Source organism: Mixophyes fleayi, chromosome 6 (assembly GCF_038048845.1).
Source record: "Mixophyes fleayi isolate aMixFle1 chromosome 6, aMixFle1.hap1, whole genome shotgun sequence".
In the NCBI taxonomy this organism is placed as follows: Eukaryota; Metazoa; Chordata; class Amphibia; order Anura; family Limnodynastidae; genus Mixophyes; species Mixophyes fleayi.
Window position 1 is genome coordinate 50,911,792 of NC_134407.1, and position 22,706 is coordinate 50,934,497.

The 22,706-nt window shown below is 39.2% G+C and overlaps 2 protein-coding genes across 4 annotated transcripts in view; one reads left to right on the plus strand and one right to left on the minus strand.

The window, feature by feature from the left end:
• Positions 1–6,095, plus strand: part of PKD2L1 (polycystin 2 like 1, transient receptor potential cation channel) — a 61,436-nt gene extending 55,341 nt beyond the window's left edge. For all 3 annotated transcript variants that reach the window (XM_075216450.1, XM_075216449.1, XM_075216452.1), the window contains exon 15: positions 4,875–6,095. In XM_075216450.1, the coding sequence (XP_075072551.1) occupies positions 4,875–5,054 (180 nt within the window). In that variant the 3' untranslated portion in view covers positions 5,055–6,095. The remainder of the gene's footprint in view (positions 1–4,874) is intronic.
• A 6,158-nt stretch (positions 6,096–12,253) lies between these two features.
• DNA2 (DNA replication helicase/nuclease 2) overlaps positions 12,254–22,706 on the minus strand; it is a 37,568-nt gene continuing 27,115 nt past the window's right edge. The window contains exons 10-20 of the mRNA XM_075216453.1: positions 22,235–22,465; positions 22,025–22,141; positions 21,543–21,652; positions 19,791–19,900; positions 18,834–19,058; positions 17,873–18,066; positions 14,459–14,548; positions 14,161–14,362; positions 13,694–13,783; positions 12,754–12,936; positions 12,254–12,619 (exon numbers count right to left, since the gene is read on the minus strand). Of these exons, the coding sequence (XP_075072554.1) occupies positions 12,446–12,619; positions 12,754–12,936; positions 13,694–13,783; positions 14,161–14,362; positions 14,459–14,548; positions 17,873–18,066; positions 18,834–19,058; positions 19,791–19,900; positions 21,543–21,652; positions 22,025–22,141; positions 22,235–22,465 (1,726 nt within the window). The 3' untranslated portion in view covers positions 12,254–12,445. The remainder of the gene's footprint in view (positions 12,620–12,753; positions 12,937–13,693; positions 13,784–14,160; positions 14,363–14,458; positions 14,549–17,872; positions 18,067–18,833; positions 19,059–19,790; positions 19,901–21,542; positions 21,653–22,024; positions 22,142–22,234; positions 22,466–22,706) is intronic.

The window sequence follows — 22,706 nt, forward strand, 5'->3', positions numbered from 1 at the left end:
GTCTGTCCCTGATGTTTTTCCTGGAGAGAAGTGTCTTCTTTGCTGGCCTTCTTGACACCAGGCCATCCTACAAAAGTCCCCGCCAGATGCATTCATACCTGCCTGCTGCGATTCCTGGGCAAGCTCTGTACTGGTGGTATCTTGATCCTGTAGCTGAATCAACTTAAAGAGATGGTCCTGGCGCTTGCTGCACGTTCTTGGGCACCCTAAAGCCTTCTTCACAACTATTGAACCTCTCTCCTTGAATCTTACTAGCAGCAATATCTTGCTTGTGAAGACCTTTTTGTGCAAAGCAATGATGACTGCACATTTCCTTGCAGTTAACAATGGTTAACAGAGGAAGAACAATGATTTCAAGCACCACCCTTCCTTTTAAAGCTTCCAGTCTGTTATTCTAACTCAATCATCATGATAGAGTGATCTCCAGCCTTGTCATCATCAACACCTGTGCTAACAAGAGAATCACTGACCTGATGTCAGCTGGTCCTTTTGTGGCAGGGCTGAAATGCAGTGGAAATGTTGTTTTTGGTATAAAGTTCATTGTCAAGGCAAAGAGAGACTTTGAAATTAATTGCAATTCATCTGATCACTCTTCATGATATTCTGGAGTATATGCAAATTGCCATCATAAAAACTGAGGCAGCAGACTTTGTGAAAAATAATATTTTTGTCATTCTCAAAACTTTTGCCCATGGTTGTATTTCTGACACAATGCATATTCAGCCAAAAGTGAACTGCAAGTGCCGTCACCACTGTATCAAGTAAAGGCCTGTAACTAGTAGCCACCCACCTTCTTCAGGTTTACCTTAGACTAGTGAATTAAAAGAGTAGAGTCTATACTAAAGGTGAGGATCTCAGTGTGGGAAAAGTAGTAAAGTAATAGTATATGTTGTCGTGTCAGGATTCTTGCCTGTCACTCTTTCACCAAGTCTGTATTTTCTGCATGTCGTAATTACAGCATTCGCTATGTTCATGCCGCGCTACTCTTGTCGAAATTATCTCATTCACACGCTCATACCCCACCAAACCGAAATTGCTCTGACAAGATCCAGTGTATACAATCTTTCCTTCCTGTCATTAGTTGGTTGTGTGCAGAAAGATGGAAGTATGATATCCTGCTTTATTTGAACAGTATACGAAGAATATGCAGAATGCTAGCTTAAGTATGATCCTCCAGTTTGGATTTGCACCATCAAATGAATCTCTGCCCAATCCTGTAATAGAGGAAGAGTTTTGTTTCAAACTTGAAAGACTTCATTCACCTTGTCAAAGACTCCCCTTGTGACCTCAATTTCAACTGATCAATCTCTACCCCATTAAAAAGAGGACATCTGGATTTGGATTCCTGGTGCATTAGAATTAAAAATGCTCGGGCTTGGTTTTCGAGAACTGAGCCCACCCAAACTTCGCCGATCCGGGTACCGAGCCGAGCCAGCTCAGTAATTTTGCATGCACTCAGAAGTGAAAGAGGCAAAACGTCATTGTTGCGTCTTCGGATCGCGCGAGTTTTGGATTCTATAAGTACCGCCCTCCACGGCGATCCAGCGCCATTTCACAGAGACACAGAAGGGGTAGCACGGTTCTTGGAAGTCTCTAGTGCAGTTTGGCAGCGTCATATCTAACACAGTAAGAGGAGGGGGTGGCAGTTTTCTTAAAAAAGTCGCCAGTGACATTCTACTGAGTTATAGCTCACACAGAAACAGGAGAGGTCCATTGCTAATTGTCATTGCTGAAATAGAAATAATAGGACTGGCAGTGTTCTTCAAAATTTGCAGTCACATTGTACTGTGTTCTCAAAATGGATTCACAGCAGTACACAGAAGAGCAGGAGCACCAAGCAGCTGCTGGAACCAATCATGATGATAGCAATCCCTCAACGTCATCTGCTAAAGCCTATGTTAAAGTGCATAGTGTTTTAAGTCAGGGTAACAAAAATGTAAAAAACACCTTTTACCTTGGTAAAGAAAAAAGACCTGTAATCCAGGCAAAGTTAACTGCAGGAAAAAATAAAATTGCCAACATGCCATTTCCCACACGCAGTGGCAAGGAAAGAATGAGGCCTTCGCCTTTCTCTATGAGTGCTAGTTCTGCAACTGTCACTTAGGCATCTTCTTGTAAAGTCATTCATGACCAAGCGTTTGTAAACCCACAGTCTACACCCACACCTTCCTCATCAATACCCTCAGTAGCAATTGAAGTTAGTCCTGCATCCAAGTTGCTAGGCTGGATTCCTGAGATGAATTCTTGAGCATTAGTCCCACTGCCCTGGGGGGGGTGGATCTTCATCCCAGAAGCAGACCAAGTAGAAGACTACTAGTAGTTTTCAACAATTGACTGTTAAACAATCCTTTGCAAGAGGAAGAGGAAGCAAGTATGAAAGCTGTCACCCAGTCGCAAAGCGTATCAGAGACGCCATGGCGACTATGCTAGTATTAGATCTGCGTCCAGTATACTATTAATGCAGCTGGTTTTAAACAGGTAATTTAGGTCATGTGTCACAGTTACCAAATTCCTTCACCAAGAGGCATACAGCTGACAATCTGTTACAAAAACTAAGGGATGTCATTGCAACATGGCTTATCCCGCTTGGACTCTCCTCAGGATATGTAATTTCTGACAACGCCACCAATATTGTGAGAGCATTCCATCTGGGTGAATTTCATTACATTTCCTGTTTTCCTCACACAATAAACTTGGTGGTGCAGAGCTTTTTAAAAAATGACGTGCAGGAAATGCTGTCTGTGGCCTGTAAAATATCTGGACATTTCTGGCATTTGGCAACAGCATGTAAGAGATTGCAGCAGCTACAAGCGCAATTTAATGTGCCCTGCCACCAACTGAATGTAGAGATGGTAACAAGGTGAAATTCCACCCTGTATATGCTTCTGTGGATGTAGGAGCAGCGAAAAGCCATCCACACTTACTCCACAAACCATGACATTGGGATAGGAGGGGGGATGCATTTTACTCAAGCACAGTGGAGAATACTTTCTGTGTTGCACAAGGTGCTGAAACTATTTGAAGTAGTCACCTGTGAAGCGAGTTCAGACACTGCTAGCTTGAACCAAGAGATTCCCTTAATTAGACTTTTGGATATGCAGCTTGAGAAACTGAAGATGAAACAAGCAATTACCCTAAGTATGTCAGACTTGTAGATCAAGTACTTTATTCCCTTTGCCAGGATCCAAGTTATCAAATTCTTGAAATCGGATCACTACATTTTGGCGACTGTGCTTGATCCTAGGTTTAAGAGCTATGCCTTCTCTTTGCATCTCTTGAGATCTGGGTCAGTTGTAAGCAAGGAGCTCTTGTGAGCAAGATGACAGCTCAAGTGTTACGTGACAGGATGGCGTCTCCTCCTTCAGTTTCTCAGTCAACTGCTGCTCGGAAAAACTTAGCTTTCCCAAGAGCCCCAAGGATGATGCAGATGACTCAGCACAACATTTTGACATTTGGTCTGGTCTAAAAGAATTGATCAAAAAACGTAACACCTCTGCCGTAACTCCACCTGATCCTACTTTCAACATCCAAAGATGTTGTTAAAATAATCCACCAGCATAGAAATAATCACATCAGGCAGTCCCTTTACATACTGGTAGGAAAAAACAGGAATTTGGAGACCCATGTACCAACACGCTTTGCACTACCTAAGCTGCCCATCCTCCAGTGTGTACTTGGAAAGAGTTTTCAGCACAGGCGGGAACCTTGTCAGCGATCGGCGTAGGAGGCTACTTCCTCAAAATGCGGAAAAGATGATGTTCAAATATTTAGTTTTTCTTCTCCGTACTAACTGACTAATAACAATGTAGAAAGCACCTCTAAGGAAGGGGTGCACTTCAGCTTTTTGGGGGTGGGCTCAGGCTCCTAAAGAGCATAATCCACAGCCTATACTCCTGAAGGGTGCTGGGAACTGTACACAGTTCCAAGGTTTCCTACTGGTGTTTTAGGCTTCAGGTTGACCTAAGGGCTCTGAGCCAAAAGCAATGTGGGTGTTCTCCTAAGCTGCATAACAAGCCAGGCCCATCATTTGCTACACCATTGTTTCTCAATCCCAGTCCTCAGGACCCCTAACCGTGCAGGGTTTTCTAGGTCATCAGTAATATAATTATTACCACCTGTGGATCTGTTACAATGCGTCAGTCAGTAATGAATACACTTGTGCTAAAGCAAGGAGATATGGAAAACATGCACTGTTAGGGGGCCCTGAGGAACAGGTTTAAAAAACAAAAAACCCACTGTGCCACACCATTGTAGCAACAAGCATTCTTGCCCCTGCTTACATTCCTGGAGGTGTCACAAGTCCCCCTCGGAATCACCAGGGAAAAGGTAAGCCCCTTAATAGACTTAATAGAGAAAAACTACTACACTAACACACTGTTTATTAAACTGACAGGCAGAGAAAAGAATACTTACATTTTAAGTTGTATTTTATTTGTAACTAGTGAAAAGCTTGGAAGTTCTTCTTTAATTTGACATTAGAGTATTATGTGATTGGATTTATTCAGGAATTATTTACCATTGACAATTTCCTTCTATGATGTAAGAAATAAAAAACTTTTTTTTCTTTTATAACCACTGTGAAGTCTATTGCATCAATCTTTGACAATATGAGCCTTATGTTAATTAGCGGTTCTCAGAAAGTAACATAGCCATTGTCACCTAAAGAAATTAATATATATTCCCTAGACTTAGTTCATTTAAATATTCCCTAAAATTGACAATCCCAATATACAGGTAGTAATCACCTTCTTTATTTTATTAGCACAATCAGTAACCCAGCAGATCCTTAGTTTTAGTATCTGTGGTTTTAATAAATAAGCGCTTTAACTTGTTGAAACACATTTAAAATAGGTTTCTTTTTTTCTTACCTGAAGGAGAAACAGTTTAACCAGGAAGAAATTCGGCAACGCAACCTAGGCCAGTTGGTGAAAGAGGAGAAGGAAAACTGGGAGTCTGAGCATAAACCAAGAAATATAATGGAACAATCCTACAGAAACAGCAACGTATTCTATCCACATATGGCCGGCTCACAGAACTCCTTAAATTTCACTTAAAGTCACTGTAATTTGTATTCTGATTGTGTTTGACTTACAATCCTGTTACCTCTAAATTAGTAATAGAAAAAGAAAAAAAGTTTGTACCTATTAAATGTACAGTAACTGTCTGTTTAATGTTGCAGTTAAATATAGTGCTATCTGGAAACGGTGAGACTGACAAGTTTAAACACAGATCTCAAAACTTTAAATTACATTTGTTAAAGACATCTGAACTATAAATTGATTTCTGCAGTTATAATAAAGATAGCAATAGTTAAGGAAGAAGCTTTACAATATCCAGTGCTTTTTCAGACCATTACAGACTTTCTGCAGTTGCAATTTTTTTTGCAGCGTGAAATCTGAAAAATAAACACTATTTCCTATGTAGTCATTTGCACAGATACATATTGAAGTGTAGATGCTTCAACAGTATAAAACCTTTCAAACTAAAAAAAACAAACAAAACATGCTATATGCAACACTTTCCTGGTTTCATTCCTAAATATTTTTTTTATAGCAACATCAAGTTTGGCAACGCTGTACAGACAATTTCAGTCAGGCACACCATTTGGAACTACAGAGTAATTACATCGCTGGCTTGCGTTCATCTTCCCCCTCATACAACATGCGTAGACACTGCTCTGCCAATATCCTAAGAGAAACACTGCTGTAAAAATAAAACTTACCATCTCAGAATGGTACAAGATTATGTTGACATCTTCAGTGCATGAGACACATTTGCTCTTCTGTGTAGTCCACATACAGATAGGTCACTTAGTCTGCGCGGTCTGACTAATGTGAACAGATGTGACTTTGGTGTGCTCCACCTTCTGATAGCCCTACACATAGATTGCCAGAAGTGAAATGTACAGTACTATTGTAGACAATTAAGGCAAAAACTATATAGCTGACATTTGTGGTTGCAATAGAAATGGCAAAATATCATAAATAAATGTAATGTGTAAAAGGACCAATATTTTCATAACTGTAATAGTCTCTAATGATATTTACATTTAAATGGGAAATACACACTCCAAATAAACAGATGTTTTTTGTCTATGGTTTAAACTGTTCTATTATTCTCTGCAATTTAATCTAAAAAGATACATAATTTAAATGTATTGCTTTGTTACGGATGCTCCACACTAACATTATAACCTGTACAAGGCACCGTTGCAATTAATATAATCAGAAAACACTAGGCTGCAAAAGCCCCACAAAGTTAAACAAAATTATTGTGTTGCTAGGTGTATGGAGAAGATAAATTCTGTACTACAAACCATCGCTGTTTTACATACACATTACAATTTACAGCTATATAGCATGAACTGAGTGGAACGTCCTTCAGCCTCTTGAAGAGTGAAAGGAAATTTATAATCTAAATGGCTTCTAAAAACAAACCCTTCCCATTCCCAAATCAGCCACAGAAGAGCTAAAAATAAAACCAGGCAGTATCATATTAAGGCTACGTGCACACCCATCTGCCATGCGTTCCATTGTTTGTTTAAAAACAGGTGAATGGAGAAGCAACAGATATTTACATAGAGAACATTGGTATCTATGGAGAAATGGTGATGCAATAATGTAGCAACAAAAGGTCAATGCGATTTTCTACTGTAATTCAACATAGGCCCAGTTTCTGTGCTTAGTCTACAGCATATTGCAGCTATTGCAGCAAGTACCATCTAGAACACTGAAGTTTTGTCAAAATATTGCAAGTTTCCATGACCACCTTCCATCAGCATATATTGCATCAATAACAAATTATGTTTCTTTAAAAAATAAAGCAAAACCACAAATTGCAAAAACGCTATATAATTTATTGTAATAGAAATCTACAAATGACTTACTCTTATAAATAGTACACAAATATTTAAATAACTTTATAGCACAGCTAAATTATTGTTGACATCTGGGAATAGTTTATACATAAGCAACAATGCTTTCTAGGACACATCACATTTTAATATAGAAGGTAGCTTATGTCTGAGTTATGTGTATGCAGCATTATGACAAGTTTTGCAGTGAACCCGAATAGTTTATTCCATCTGTGTGTGAAGGGTGGCACATGCACAACTGGGCAGTACAATAAACTGCAACAATTATTTACAATCAAATATCATCACTATCAAAATGATAATCAAATATATCCAGGTCTAGGATCCTTGTTTGCAGCAGTCACTGTCTTCACATTAAGTACAATAGTCCAGCAGGAAGACTCCTCTTCTTGAATATAAAGTAAACCTCACACAGACAGTGTGAAATGATAACTACCTCCATACCATGAGCTTAGAAAGGAAAATGTTCATGAGCCTCTGGAGGAAGATTGAAAATGTTCTAGTGTCAAGGAACACAAAGCAAAACGATACAGATATGGTTAAATATACGATTTCATCTCAATTTACTGCACAAAGAAAATCAAAACCAACATCATCACTTTAACTGCTTTGTGCTGCACTGTTAAACAATACTTTCACTGGAAACAGAAGGCCATGATGTTTAAAAGATCACTCCAGCCTGTATCTAAGCTTGTGTTCCTTTTTTTCCCCTCTCATCCACTAAGTTAGAAGCAAGTTAAACAACGGACAATAGAGATGGGATCAAACAATACTCTGGAATGGTTATTCATATGAACTACATGTTTGGTACTCTTGAGCTTTCTCAGGTTCGTCAATTAAAGAGACTGTTTCCATATATACTACCTGTGGGAAGTGTAGGAAATGACCTCTCCTCTGCACTAATGGGACATCCTTGGCCTCACAGCAGCACACACGCAAGGAAGCTTAGTGGTTAGCACTTCTGTCTCACAGCACTGGGGTCAGAAGTTCGATTCCCGACCATGGGCCTGATTCATTAAGGTTCTTAAATGAAGAGGATTCTCATTTCAGTCTCCTGGACAAAACCATGTTACAATGGAAGGGGTGCAAATAAGTGTTCTGTTTTACACATAAGTTAACTACTGCCTGTTTTTTCATGTAACACACAAATATCAACTTTAAATTTCAGTGTACAAATAAGCTATCAAATATTTGTGTGTTACATGAAAAAACAGGCAGTAGTTAACTTATGTGCAAAACAGAACACTTATTTGCACCCCTTCCATTGTAACATGGTTTTGTCCAGGAGACTGAAATGAGAATCCTCTTCATTTAAGAACCTTAATGAATCAGGCCCCATGGCCTTATCTGTGTGGAGTTTGCGTGGGTTTCCTGCAGGTGCTCCGGTTTCCTACCACACTCCAAAAACATACTAGTAGATGAGAGTATACAGAAAGAGGTCGGCGCAAAAGGTTAGGATATTGGAATAACAGCAGGGTACAAACAAAAGATAATAGCTGAAAGTTCTAATTAAAGTCCTACCCCACTTTCTTTGGGGAATGCCACTTCCGGTCAAAATGAAATGTCACAAAGTCAGATGATGGAAAATCCGTCAATGTCTGTAGACACTCCTGTATGTTACTCAGATTGCTCCTCACCAAAAAGATATTCAATATATGGGAAGAAAAAAAAACCAAAACACACTCATTGTATAAAAACGATAACAAAAATTTATTAAAACATTCCGTTAAAACCACTCACATTTGAGTAGGGGAAATGATTCCCATAAAGGTATCTTTATGTTCCACCTTCTTATGTTTATAGGAAGGCACGATATGAATAAGCCTCCGTAATCCCGGTTCCACACAGCCGTCCTTAGCCTCAGCGTGCCGACAAGGACCCTGTGACGTCAGGGGGGTGTGTTCCCCACGTGTATGATTCCGATTGGCCCAGCGCGTTTCGTCACAGATTGTGCCTTCATCAGGGGGTGTGTTCAAAGGTCTGACTTCGTACTAGATGTACTGCTAGTTAGCCAATGGGATATTCATTGGCTTACTGAGAACAGTTGTAATGCTGTCCGCTATAACCCATTACGGTGTTGAAGTCCATATTATGAACTCATTTTGAATAAACATTTTGGAGCTTGCTTAGCAGTGAAATAGATAAATACTTATTCCCTTGTATATACAGTTTTACAGTTCCGTTAATTACAGTGCCAGAAGCACCTATACACCTTGAGTTAATTTTAAGCACAATACAAAATTGCATTTATCAGTTAAATGGACAAATCTAGTTTCCTATTTCATATATATACAGTTTTACAGTTCCAGTAATTACAGTGCCAAGAGCATCTATATAGCTTTAGTTGGTTTTAAGCACAATACAAAATCACATTCATGTACCCTTTTACACATCTTACACCTTATTTAAACCATAGTGTGCTTTAAGTGGTTCAAATGACAACCTGCTCTAAAGCACCTATACATTTTTATTATGGTTTCTATTTCAGAAAGGAGGTAAGCTCAAAATCAATATTCAGTCCTGATGGTGTCAGTGTCTTCAGTCTACAGATCCACTTGGCTTCCTCAGTTAATCCTCTTTATATAATCCCCTCCCCTCCAGTCTTCCTTTACCTCACAGATAGCTACAAATGTAATTCCAGATGGATTTTGTCCATGGGTATCCTTAAAATGTTTCGATACTGTGTGTTTCTGTACCCAACCTAATGTTACAGATATGCTCTGTAATCCTGACTCTAAGTTTCCTCACTGTTCGCCCCACATACTGTAGCCCACAGGGGCAAGTGATAAGATAAACTACTCCCTTAGAGTCACATGTGAGTCTACTCTTAATATGAAACATCTCGTGTGTAGCATTGGATTTAAATGTTTGTACTGCTCTCATGCTCTGCATTTTTGAGGTTTTACATGGAAGGCACCTTGTGCAGTAGTAGAAATTAGATTTTTTAGCTTCTTCCGTAAGCCAATTTGTCTCCCTTCCTGACTTCTGAGGTTGGTGACTATGTACTAGCTTATTTTTAAGGTTTGGAGCTTTCCTGAAAGTGATCTGTGGATTATTAGGTAGTACTTTGCCTAGAACTTCATCTTGCAACAGCAAGTGCCAATGTTTTCTTAGAAGTTTCCTGACTTGCGGACCGGAATCTGAATATTGAGTGATAAATGAGAAACTTCTCGCTGTTTGTTCCTTATTTTTCCTATCTTTATATATAAGGAGTTCCCCTCTGTTCTTACTGCTTGTGCTTTCTATAATCTCATCTATTTCACTTGAATTATATCCCCTCTCCGTGAATCTAGTTTTTAATATTCCACTTTGCATTTTGAAGGTCTCTAGACAAGAACAATTCCTTCTTAGCCTAGTAAATTGGCCCAAAGGAATATTCTGCAGCCATTTGGGATAATGGTTGCTAGTTGTGTTGATAAAACTATTGCAGTCCACTGGTTTAAAGTGTGTACTTGTTTCTATCTTATTCTCATTAATAGATATTTCCAAATCTAAGAAAATTGCATGATTCTTGCTCCAATTGGTGTTGAATGACAATTTGCGATCATTGTTTTATATCTCCGAGATAAATTTGCATAGGGATTCTTCGCTACCCTTCCAAATAAAGAGAATGTCATCAATAAATCTCCGCCAGAGGACCAAGTTCGCAACCAGAGTTGGATTCGCCCACACACATTCCTTTTCCCACCTACATGAATATGTTGGCGTAGCTGGGTGCGAACTTGGTTCCCATGGCGGTACCCCTTACCTGTAGGTAGTGTTTATTCTCGAACCAAAAATGGTTATGGGTTAATATGAAGTGAATACTTCTAACAATGAACTCAACTTGTTTAGATGTCATCAATCCTTCTTCTAGAGCAAATCTAATACTCTCTACTCCCTGGTTATGATCTATCCATTGGAATTGCGATTTTGTATTGTGCTTAAAACCAACTAAAGCTATATAGATGCTCTTGGCACTGTAATTACTGGAACTGTAAAACTGTATATATATGGAATAGGAAACTAGATTTGTCCATTTAACTGATAAATGCAATTTTGTATTGTGCTTAAAATTAACTCAAGGTGTATAGGTGCTTCTGGCACTGTAATTAACGGAACTGTAAAACTGTATATACAAGGGAATTAGTATTTATCTATTTCACTGCTAAGCAAGCTCCGAAATGTTTATTCAAAATGAGTTCATAATATGGACATCAACACCGTAATGGGTTATAGCGGACAGCATTACAGCTGTTCTCAGTAAGCCAATGAATATCCCATTGGTTAACTAGCAGTATATCTAGTACGGAGTCAAACCTTTGAACACACCCCCTGATGAAGGCACAATCTGTGACGAAACGCGTTGGGCCAATCGGAATCATACACATGGGGAACACATCCCCCTGACGTCACAGGGTCCTTGTCGGCACGCTGAGGCTAAGGACGGCTGTGTGGAACCGGGATTACGGAGGCTTATTCATATCGTGCCTTCCTATAAACATAAGAAGGTGGAACATAAAGATACCTTTATGGGAATCATTTCCCCCACTCAAATGTGAGTGGTTTTAACGGAATGTTTTAATAAATTTTTGTTATCGTTTTCACACAATGAGTGTTTTTTGTTTTTTTCTTCCCAAATATTGAATATCTTTGGTGAGGAGCAATCTGAGTAACATACAGGAGTGTCTACAGACATTGACGGATTTGCCATCATCTGACTTTGTGACATTTCATTTTGACCGGAAGTGGCATTCCCCAAAGGAAGTGGGGTAGGACTTTTATTAGAACTTTCAGCTACTGTCTTTTGTTTGTACCCTGCTGTTATTCCAATATCCTAACTTTTTGCGCCGACCTCTTTCTGTATACTCTGGATATAAAATTGTGAAGTACAGGCTTTTCTTCACCCCGTCCCTTCCCCATATCTTGGAGAGCGCAGACATTTCAGCCTGTTTTTTGATATACTAGTAGATTAATTGGTGGCTATTAAATTGACCTTCGGCTCTCTTGGTCTGTGAGCGTGTATGTTGGGGACTTAAAAAACTGCAAGCTCCAATGGGGCAGGGACTGATGTGAGCGAGTTCTCTGTACAGAGCTGCGGAATTAGTGGCGCTATATAAATAGCTGATGATGGAAGCTTTTTATGCATGAGCTAGTCTAGCAACCTTAGCTGAATTTGATGCTCTGCCCCTCTAAACGTGGCTTGAACTGTACGAGGAGCTAGGGAAGCAGAAATATAGCTCTAAATTACGAGTAAACATTTCTTTGATATTAATTGACAATAAAGAGTACTTACAGAAAAAGAAAACAATATATAGTTTGTGAATTTAATGAGACTACAAATCTGTGTCTAGTATAGCCCCCCCCCCATTCATTCTTCCCACCCCCCAAAAAGATATACATCCTAGAACTGTTAAACTTGACAGCCCACTAAACCCTGTCAGTACTGATGCCAGGTGCACACTTTGCAGACTTTGGTTTGTGAACTAGTTGTTGCACATATAAACCACAAAATGGATCAACTTACAGAATCAGCTGTTTAAAACGCACAATCCTTACACATTGAGAAAGTCATGGAGGATAAGTGCCTACTTAGTGCAAACACCACCAAAAGGATATGAGATTTTCACTTCTCAGATGACAAATCAGCTTTTCCAAGGAATCAAAGCGAGAGAGAGTTGGAACGCAGCCCAACATAATTAGCTTGTGCTTGGCTCGTGTGAGAGCCACATTAAGCCTCCTCCAGTCCTTCAGAAGATCTCCTAGCTGCTCAAAGATAGATTAATAGAATATGTATTATGAAAAACTGAAAATCCTCAAACAATGTAAACAAGAAAACAGACAATACGTGAGTTCTCAGAAAGAATTTACAGTACTTATCACAATAAAATGAAACTTACTTTTCCATCAATATTGCTTCTAACAAACGATACAATGATAATACTTTTATCTCTTCCCTGGTACTTATCGACAGTGTTAACCTCTACAGCGCTGGATGATAACTTTGTGAAGTAACCAGAGATCACTTTTAATTGTTGGCGGTACGGAGCGATGATCCCAATGTCTGCAGGCTTGGATCCAGCCTTGTTAAGAAAAAACAAATACTGGTTGGCACTCAGCATTACATACAAATTAATAATTACACACAATCAATACACGCAGAGTAAAGACATCACAGAGCCCATAAGGTTAGATAAAACATAAATTTGCAGGTGTAAGCTTAGAGATGGCTGTATTGGATGAAACAACGGATATAATTTCACTAGCTATTAGGTGCTCAAGTGATTATATACTACTTACATCACTGTTTCCACCAGATGGTAAAATGAATTAATTAAAATTGTACCTTGTGTGAGCAGATTTATATATAAACTGACTCAATCCTGAATTGTTCTGTTATAGATAAACAGCTTGTTTAGAATGCTGGTCAGTACTGACCAGCCTGCCACAACGTACCTACCTACGTCTGTGAAATGCACAACTACTTAAAAGCAGATTCACACTGCAAATTGGATATTCAGAACACAATGACAAACAAGTAGTCATTGTGCATAACTCCAGACCTATACATTCATTAGGTTATGGTGTAAATTTGTCAGCCCACTGACCACCCAAATAAACACATCTGTGAACAACATGTTCCCACATGGAAAGGACATGGCTTGGCGAGACTTTGTAGATCTGGTCATTCAGCAATGGATGAAATAACTATCTGAAAGGCTAATACAATGCTCATCAGCTAATTGCTGGTCATATCAGTGCACACAGGCAGCAATGCCAAGCACATAGTAGTGTGCTGCAAGTGTGTCTATGCTAAGCAGCATAAAGAGTCCTTCAGACCTTTAGAAACAGAGAGGTTAGTTGGAACACCAATTTAGCTTCAATCCAGTTACTGACACCACATTTCTCTTCTGTTTCCAGAGCAGGGATCTATAAAAGACATTGGAAAAAAAAATGTTACAGTACAATCACACACAAAATTTATGTGGTATTATTTGTTGATATTAATGGGAGGAAAGTTTGGAAAACATAAGTTATCATGTAGATCAATATTTTAGCAAGATGAAAAGAGGTGTTGTGGCCAACACGGATTATAGGGATAGGTACTGCTTGGGAGCAAGCTCTCAGTGTAAGCTTGATATAGTGATTGTGTCATTGTATGTGGGAGTCTTACCTGGAGCTGACATTGCTTTGCTGGAAAGCAGTTATGTGTGTTACGGATTTCCTGCAAGCCATTGCGAGACGCATTCTATATCTGTTCTACCCCATATATGTATATCTTTCCTGGTTTAAGTAACAATACATACCTCCTCTGTATTCAGAAAGCAGACAGGATTACTTGGCTCCAAAACATCTTTGACCCAAACACATGCAGGGGTCTCCTTGAATTCCAATTCCAGCTTCAAAGCTCTGAGATGAGGTAGCTGGACAATGGCCGTAGACACTCTCTCTGAGGCACACTCCAGACGCCCTTCATATACCAGTTTATTGCTCAGAGCCATTATCTTGCTAAACATGGCACAAATATGAGTCAATTAATAAAGCTAACCTTAAGTAAGCTCTTACGTGTAAGTAGCTTGGGTTGTAACACACAATATACATTACCTATTCATACGGAACTGCACAGTCAGCTGAACAACAGCATCCTGGTTCTTCTCCAGCCTTTTGAACAAGCTCTCACTCATTCCCAAGTCTCTGGCAAAGTATAACAGCGGAATCACTTTATGTTGACACAGAAGCATAAAAAAAAAAAAAACAAGCAACACAAACCTGTGATGTGATTACTATTACGATCATAAACCACTGCATTCAATTTAAGCAAAATAATCTTAACAGGAACATTTACACTATAAAAAAAGCACTTACATTCATTCTATTTTTTAGAGCGCACAGTGAGGGCAGACATTTTGTGGCCTGACTCCATGTATATCAGATGGCACCCTAACAAATTACCGGGAACCAGTGACATTACTGGTATTGGTCATACCTTATTCACCAGTGCCATGAAATACTCCAAACACCAGACAATGTCAATGTTACTACAGTAGTATATTGTTACTGGGCAAGTGTTTTATTTCATGGAGGCATTGCCTCTCAGAGCCTGCAGGTGTCACTGTTGCTGTCATTGTTGAAAATTTTAGCCTCCTAGTCACTTTGCTCACTGTAGGGTGGGGAGATAGGAGCCAAGCTGATATAATCACCACATACAAAACAGATGAGCCAAAGATGACACAAGGTACACAAAGCTACCTTAAGAAATTCAATGTCTCAGACTCTAAATGACAGGACCAACTGGTTCTACTGTCAAAGTAACGTCTTTTTCTGGTACTTACATGTACTTAGTTTTCACAATATGTAACAAAATGTCAGTTTCACCCAGTTCAGCTAAACACATGAGGTACGAGAAATAATGCCAGTGATTTTCTATCATTTTAAACAACTGTGACTTAGAAAGTCTCTAACATGAATAAATAATTTTGGTAGGGTAAGATGAGAGTACAATTGTGCTCTTATGCATTATCGTTCAGCCTATAAAAATAGAGTAATGGTGCGGGAGAGCTACAATGAGGCATAATAGTTTCCCGACGGAGAAGCAAGCACCATGGTACCATGTGTGCATAGCGATATTGAATTGATTTGGTATTACAGGCCGAATATACCGATTGAGATGCAAGACACGTCCATGTATACATATGGAAAAATGAAAGTCAATCTGTCAACTTGTCTTTACAGAGGAGATCAGAGATAGAGAGATAGAGCTATACACACGCACACATGCATACACACATGCATACACACATGCATACATACATACATACATACACATTGTTGTAGACAACATTATGCATAAACCAATGGAAAAAAAGTGGTAAAATGGCTACAGACAACCAATTGTCCACATGTCTCATACACAATGACCCATATGTTTATTAAGTGTTACAGGCAGAGACAACTATAAGAAACCAGTTCCTAGCTAGCTAATGATACCTTATCTCTAGAACCTGTATAGCTGCATTTCATGTGCTTTTCAAAACTCTCCCTTTTGTATCTGTTGACCTTGGATTACTGTAAAAATGTGATGTCAATTCCTACAAGAACACCATGTATTAAAGCAAAATATACTTTCTCCATAAACCCTGTCGGTTACTGGTTTCACAGCATAAGGTGTAACATGTAAACCTATCCCACAAATATAAACCAATGTTTAATGAAGAACCTGCTCTCCCACATTAAAAATAGGTGTGTTGTTATTTGCTGATAAATACCTTCTCGCCCAAACAGTGATAAAATAAAAACGTATATATTTTTTTTATTTTTAGATGATCTATACAGTAATATTAGTAATAAATTACAGTTACACATTGCACCTCATGGACACTTACCTATGTATAGCTAGGAGTATGGCATGCCCATATTTTTTTGCAAATGCTAATAAACGTGGTAACATTACTCATTCCATTATTATCTTTGTAGTTGATGACACCAATAAGCTGTTTATTAATGTATACATTTTGTGCTTTTCACACCGCACTGAAATGTTAACTTGACTTTTCTGCGTGATAAATACTTATTTTTACACGTGTACCATGTTATAACCGTTATAACTATCTGCTCTCTCAACACTGCTCCGTCGAGCCTCCTCCACTAAACACTTGCAGTCACTTAGCTCAACTTTCAACTTCCCACTCTACAGGCATCTTCCCTTCTGCCTTCAAACACATGCGCTCATCACTGCCACTGCTACCCTCCTGTCCCTCTATCTGTTGGGGTTCCCGAGGCCATGTTCTTGGTCCATTACTTTCTTCTGGTTACATCTCCTCTTTGGTTAATTCATCCGCTCCTTTGACTTCCAATATCACCTTTATGACGACAATACTCTAATCTCCCTCCTCTCCCTTGTGTCCGATGGTCTCTCTGCCATCTCCAACTGGACGACTTGATGCTACCTCAAGCTCAACATATACAAAATGGAGCTCATCATCTCTCCACCACCTAATGTCACATCGCCTCCTCTGACCTCCCTGAAGGTTGACGGTGTCATCCTCTCCCTTGTTCCACATGCATTATGCCTGGGGATCATCATTGTCTCCATCCTCAATTTCACTCCCCACATCCTGTCCCTTGTCCATTCCCATCGCTTCCTTCTTCTCAACTTTGCCAAGATTCGCCCTTTCCTCTCCCTGGTTGCCACCAAGACCATCATCCATGCTCTTGCCCACCATGATTATTGCAATATTTTCCTCTTTGGCTTACCTGACAAACATCTGTTCCCTCCCCCCCTGAAATCTGTGCTGAATGCGGCCTTGCCACTCATCATTCTCTCACAATGTTCCTCTTCCACTATGTCTCTGTAAAACCCTCAATTGGCTCCCTATTCCCTCTAGAGTACAACTGTAGTTGCTTACCCTCACTTATAAAGCTCTCTCACACACCTCCCCCTCCTACATCATCAAGAAATATTCCCCTACATTCTGTCAATGACCTTAACCTCTCAATCACCTCACATTCCAGTCTTCAGGACCTTGCCAGTGCTGTTCCCCATATATGGGACTCCAATCAGACTTGCCCCCAACCTTAAATCTTTCAACGCGCCATCAAAACTCACCTTTTCACACTTGCCTTCCCGATCCCAAGGCAACTCCCTCCTCGCACTACACTTGCCTGTTTCACGCCTCATCTATCCCTTCCATTTACTACCATAATCCTCTTATTAACTCTCACAAGTTTGGCCCTCTCTACCTCCTATATCATCATCCTCTTTGTAGGTTTCCTTTGTTCTAATTGTGTCTTATGCAGTTGCTTTCTTTACTTGTATTGATTTTTACAAATTCCTTGTCCCTTACTCATGTTTTTTCCTGTTTATTTTTTGTTGATTGTGCGGAGCTGCGGATTCTGTGGCGCCATATACATGGCTGATGATTGATGGATGGATGATTATGTACATTCATTGGGTAAGCAGAGGTTTCCAGAAGGACAATATGGTAATAAGTAAAATGTACCCCTTTACATCGGGATTACCTGGCTTCTGCGCTCTGAACTAGCGGGGGAAGTTGTTGATGGTCTCCCACTAAAACAAATCTGTGTGCAAAGAACAAAGGGCCGAGGCAAATCGGTTGACTAATTTGAGATGCTTCATCCACAATGCAGAAATCAAACCTCCTTCGGGTGAAGATCGGATGGTTGACTCCCATACATGTGGTCGCAACCACAGGCTGATAAGAATAAGTAGAACAGAAGATCAGTAGATTAAAGCTAAAATTCGTGACTACAGCAGGCAAATTGTGAAAAAGATAATAAGATTTCCAGCCATTTGTACATTCCAGCATATTTTGTTTCTAACAGATCTATAACAGGAACACATGAATAGTGGAACACAACTTGTCAATTCATTAAAATATTACATCTACTTAAAATATTACACCTTCACTCAAAGTATATAAAAATGCAATTTTCAAATTACTGAGTGGGATATTTAAAAAAAATAAAAAAAAAATAAAAAAAAAAATAGTGTGAGGTGATCATGTATAATCACATACTAATCTATATTTTTTTAACACCAATTATAGACAGCATATATTGCATCTCTGGAGGATGAAACTTAATATCACTTAAGCTAATATTATAGTTGAGCAATAACAATATGAAGCACTTCAAGTGGATTTCTATTCAGCTCAACTCAGCCAATGAACAAGTTATATTTTGTAGTGTATGTACAATATGCCATTACAATTTTATTCAGTGTTCAATATGCTACAAACAAAGGGGTTCAGAGGATCTCAACTTAAAATAGTAAGATCTAAGGGAGAACAACAAATTTGTTTTCAACTGCAAATCTGCACAATATGAGATTGTGGATCATATCCAGAGCAGCCTGTGAAAGCGATCTTAGCCAGTCTATGTCATCAGTCTGCTTTATGCTGGAGGACTGTACTCAGGGAAAGGACTACTATCAGATTACATGTCACAACCACCAACACACCTGACTGTTGTACAGTTCTTCTAAGCCACTTAGTGATTTGATTGATTTGGTTTTGCAGATTTCTTCTTCTCCATATTTCTGAATCTCTGGGTGGATCTTCTGTGTTCGTCCCAAACGCAAAAATCCAACTTGGAATTTTTTCATTTTCAGCAGAATATTATCTACTGCCGAGTGTGTATAACTGGTTAGCAGCACACTAAACCCACATGCATAGAGAATTCTTACCTAAAATAGAATGCAGACTAAATTAGTGCCTTAATTAGTATTGTGTCATTTAAAAGTCTATGGGGCCGATTAAATTAAGAGTGAAGTCCCGTAGGAGCATTGAAACACATTAAAATCTTCGCTGCTCTTTGCTCGCATTTGAGTGAAGATTTCTGTACTGTAATTGGTGGTATGGCATGCCGTATTACGTCGCGAGAGGCTCTTGCGGAAGTTTGCTCTTAATCAAATATACCACTATAGCCGATATGATTTCACCATAAAAGCAATACGGAAAGTCTCACTCACAAACAGATGCAAGCAGAAAGTTTTCTTGCGATGTCAGTTTAGAGGTTTCACCCTTTTTCATTTCCTGGAAAGCTTCTCATGTACAATAACTAGGTATTAATTTTAACATTGCAGCACATTTAAAAAAGAATGAATGAGAACACAATTGACCATGGGGAACAAAAAAAAAAAGCAGTCGATAAAGGGATTTTTTTGCATTCCAATATCTAAAAGGACACCAGAAAGTGCACATAGCTCCTTTCCATTCTATGTTTTAACCATGAAGATACTTCAATAAGTACAAGCTTGCCATAATCTTATCTAATAAAACACTTTACTATATATATATATATATATATATATATATATATATATATATATATATATATATATATATATATATATATATATATATATATATATATATATTTAATTAAGACACTTTATAAGCATTGCCAAGTATCTTACTAGAGTGCAGATGGTAGTAGTTTTTCCTGTTCCTGGCATGCCAACAATAAGTGTATAATCCTTAGATAGGAGGACACGTTTCATGGCTTGTTTCTGGGGCTTGTTGAGGCCTAGAGACAGAGAACACTGTATGTTGGGTGTCCAACATTAAAAGAGTACAGTAGCTTTAAAAACATAAGGGGATTTTAACTTAAACATTAATAATTTTCTTCCAAAGTCAATTAGGCGGCCAGACAGTCCAAGTATAAACCCCACCAAAGAGACATGACACTTCTGCTGCCTACAACCCCCAAATTAGTCACTTCAAAACTATACTGTCAAAATTAAGCCCCTGTTAAGTCCCAAAATGTTCTATTTAGTGGACGTGAGCTAGCAAAAACTAGCTAGAGGCCTGGCAAGCCTCAGCCAAAGGGCTAAAAACTAGACCAGAGCAGGGCTATCCTCCTTTGCATACATCTGGACAACAGAGAGCACCTTGAGAAGGATTGTCTAAATCCAGCCTTGCTTTTTTCAGTACACCAAAATGAAACTAAAAGTGGGTCTAACAAGACAAACCCTCTCCAAGCTTTGAAAATGCAACCCACAAAGAATGAACAGATGGGAAGGAATGTTAATGGTGTACAAGAGAAGTGGTGAACGAGGGGCTAATACAAGCCATCAGAGAACCTGTAAGAGATGAGGCAAGAGGAACTTCACCAAAAATGAAAAAAGGCCCCTACCCAGGGATAAAGCAACACCGAGCACCTAGCTCTGGATGGGAGACATGTTCCAGTTAGGGCTCTTCAAGCACAGAAGAGAGTTGATGGAAGGAACGCATGAACACCCTCCACTATGCTCCAGGGTAGCTGGTCAGTCCCTCAAATGTGTAAAATTGTGATAAGAAACTAACAAGAAAGGAAATAAGTGTAAGAGCCACGTGCCTTTCTCCTGTGAAGCAGCAATAGTTATGAAGGAGGAAGGATTGGTGCTTGTTTTTCACCAGTATCTTAATGTATGCCCAACCTACTGCTTAGGGAGAAAGTGTTTATTCACATTAGGAGTGACTGCATAGGGGCATTACATAGCATCTACACTGTCATGTGAGCAGGATTATTAATCCCTGTGTCAGTAAATTTTCATTGTGCCCGATCCATTATTTACAGCTGCCATATGCATCAACAATTATTATCGTTTATTTGTAAGGCGCCACAAGGTGTCCGCAGCGCCGTACATGGTACAAACAGTAGACTATACAGGGTAAGACAGTACAGAACAATAAACACAAAGTACCAGTACTTCAGAAACTCCAGGCAGGCAGATACAGTAGAGACGGAGCGGAAGAACAGGTATGGAGACAGGAGGGAAGATGGGCCCTGCTCATACGAGCTTACATCCTAAGGGAGGGTAAACAGAATCAGGTACATAAGGGAACCAGTGAAGCAACGGGGAGAGAGAAAGGGGGCAGGGGAGAACCAGAAGAGGTGAGAGGTTAAGTGGATGGTTGGTAGGCCTTAAGGAACAGGTGAGTTTTAAGAGCTGTATGGCCAGCCAAGTTTCCCATAAAAACACCCACATTTACCACATGGTAACTTCATGTACCCAAACATGAATAATGTATACCATGCTGTGTAGAAATAGAACAGAACAACAAAGTGTACATTTTTGCACCTTCAAAAAAAGGACAAGCTGCATCATTCTTTAAAATAATTCCTGCCTGTTACTTCCAAAATCTGATATGCAGCTAATCAATGTATTACAGGTTAAAATACATACCTTTCAATATGTTAGCCACTGTGTCCTTTGCATCATGTGGCAACACAGAGCTTAGATGTTCAACAAAGTGAGGTTTTCCAAAGTCAATGATCAGGTCTCTAAGCTTCTCACTACCACCACATTGAGGAAGGAAGGAAGCAAAACAGGAAGCAAAACATTAAGTTAGTAGAATTAGCTAGAAATGTAGCATAGGACTATAACATTAAAGAGCTGGTGATAAATGGATAGAATATAAAGAGCAAAAATGCAAAGATAGCTTTAACAAAATACATAGCGATAGAAAAGGATTAAATGAATAGATTAATAGTAATATAATGTAACCGCAAAAATTAAAAACACAAGCTCTAGGATATGTCTGGAGCTTTAGACACCTTGGTCCAAAAGATCCAAACTACTTTTTGCATTGAAACTGGTGTATAGAAAAACAACGGGTGTATATTACAACGAACTCCACTTTGGTCTGTTGCTGTAGGATTACAAACCTTGTGGGAGAATTCTCCATCAGTTTTGACAAGTTTCCTAGGTGAGAGTCCAGGCCGCCACCACCTTCTTCATGATCAAGTCTAAATATTGTACCTTGAGGAATCTTGGCTAGACTTCTGCCAGAAAAAATACCAAGGATTAGGATTAACATAGGGTTTACCATGTAGCAGTGGATTTCCTACTGTGTATAAGGTGGTTATAAGATGTACCTGTCCAAACTACAGGATATGTAATTCTCGTTCACTTCTTTGATGTAGCCAGTAGAGAGGGCAAGAAATTTCTTTTCTTCTCCACTCACTACAACTCTGTCCCCTGTTATCAGATTTGTAGCCGGAATGTTACCCGATTGGCGCTGAAAGCAATGAAGGTATTGTCCATCAGACACTGTCTGCACGGCCCCTGTCCTAACAAGGTTTCCAACACAGTGCCCATCTTTTTCTCTGTAACAAAAGAAAACACATAACAGGGATAAAACAGATTGAAAGCTATAAATCACATTCTACATGTACTACATAATTTTCTTTATAATTTATAGATTGTTTTCATCTTTGCCTTCAAAGCAAAGGAACAGATTAATGGGAATTCGGTCCTACGCATAGACGCTAAGGCACTTCTTTGGGGAAAAGGTAGGCTTCTTAATGAAGTGAGCAAATGGTCAGATTAGTTTTCTTCAGCAGAGTC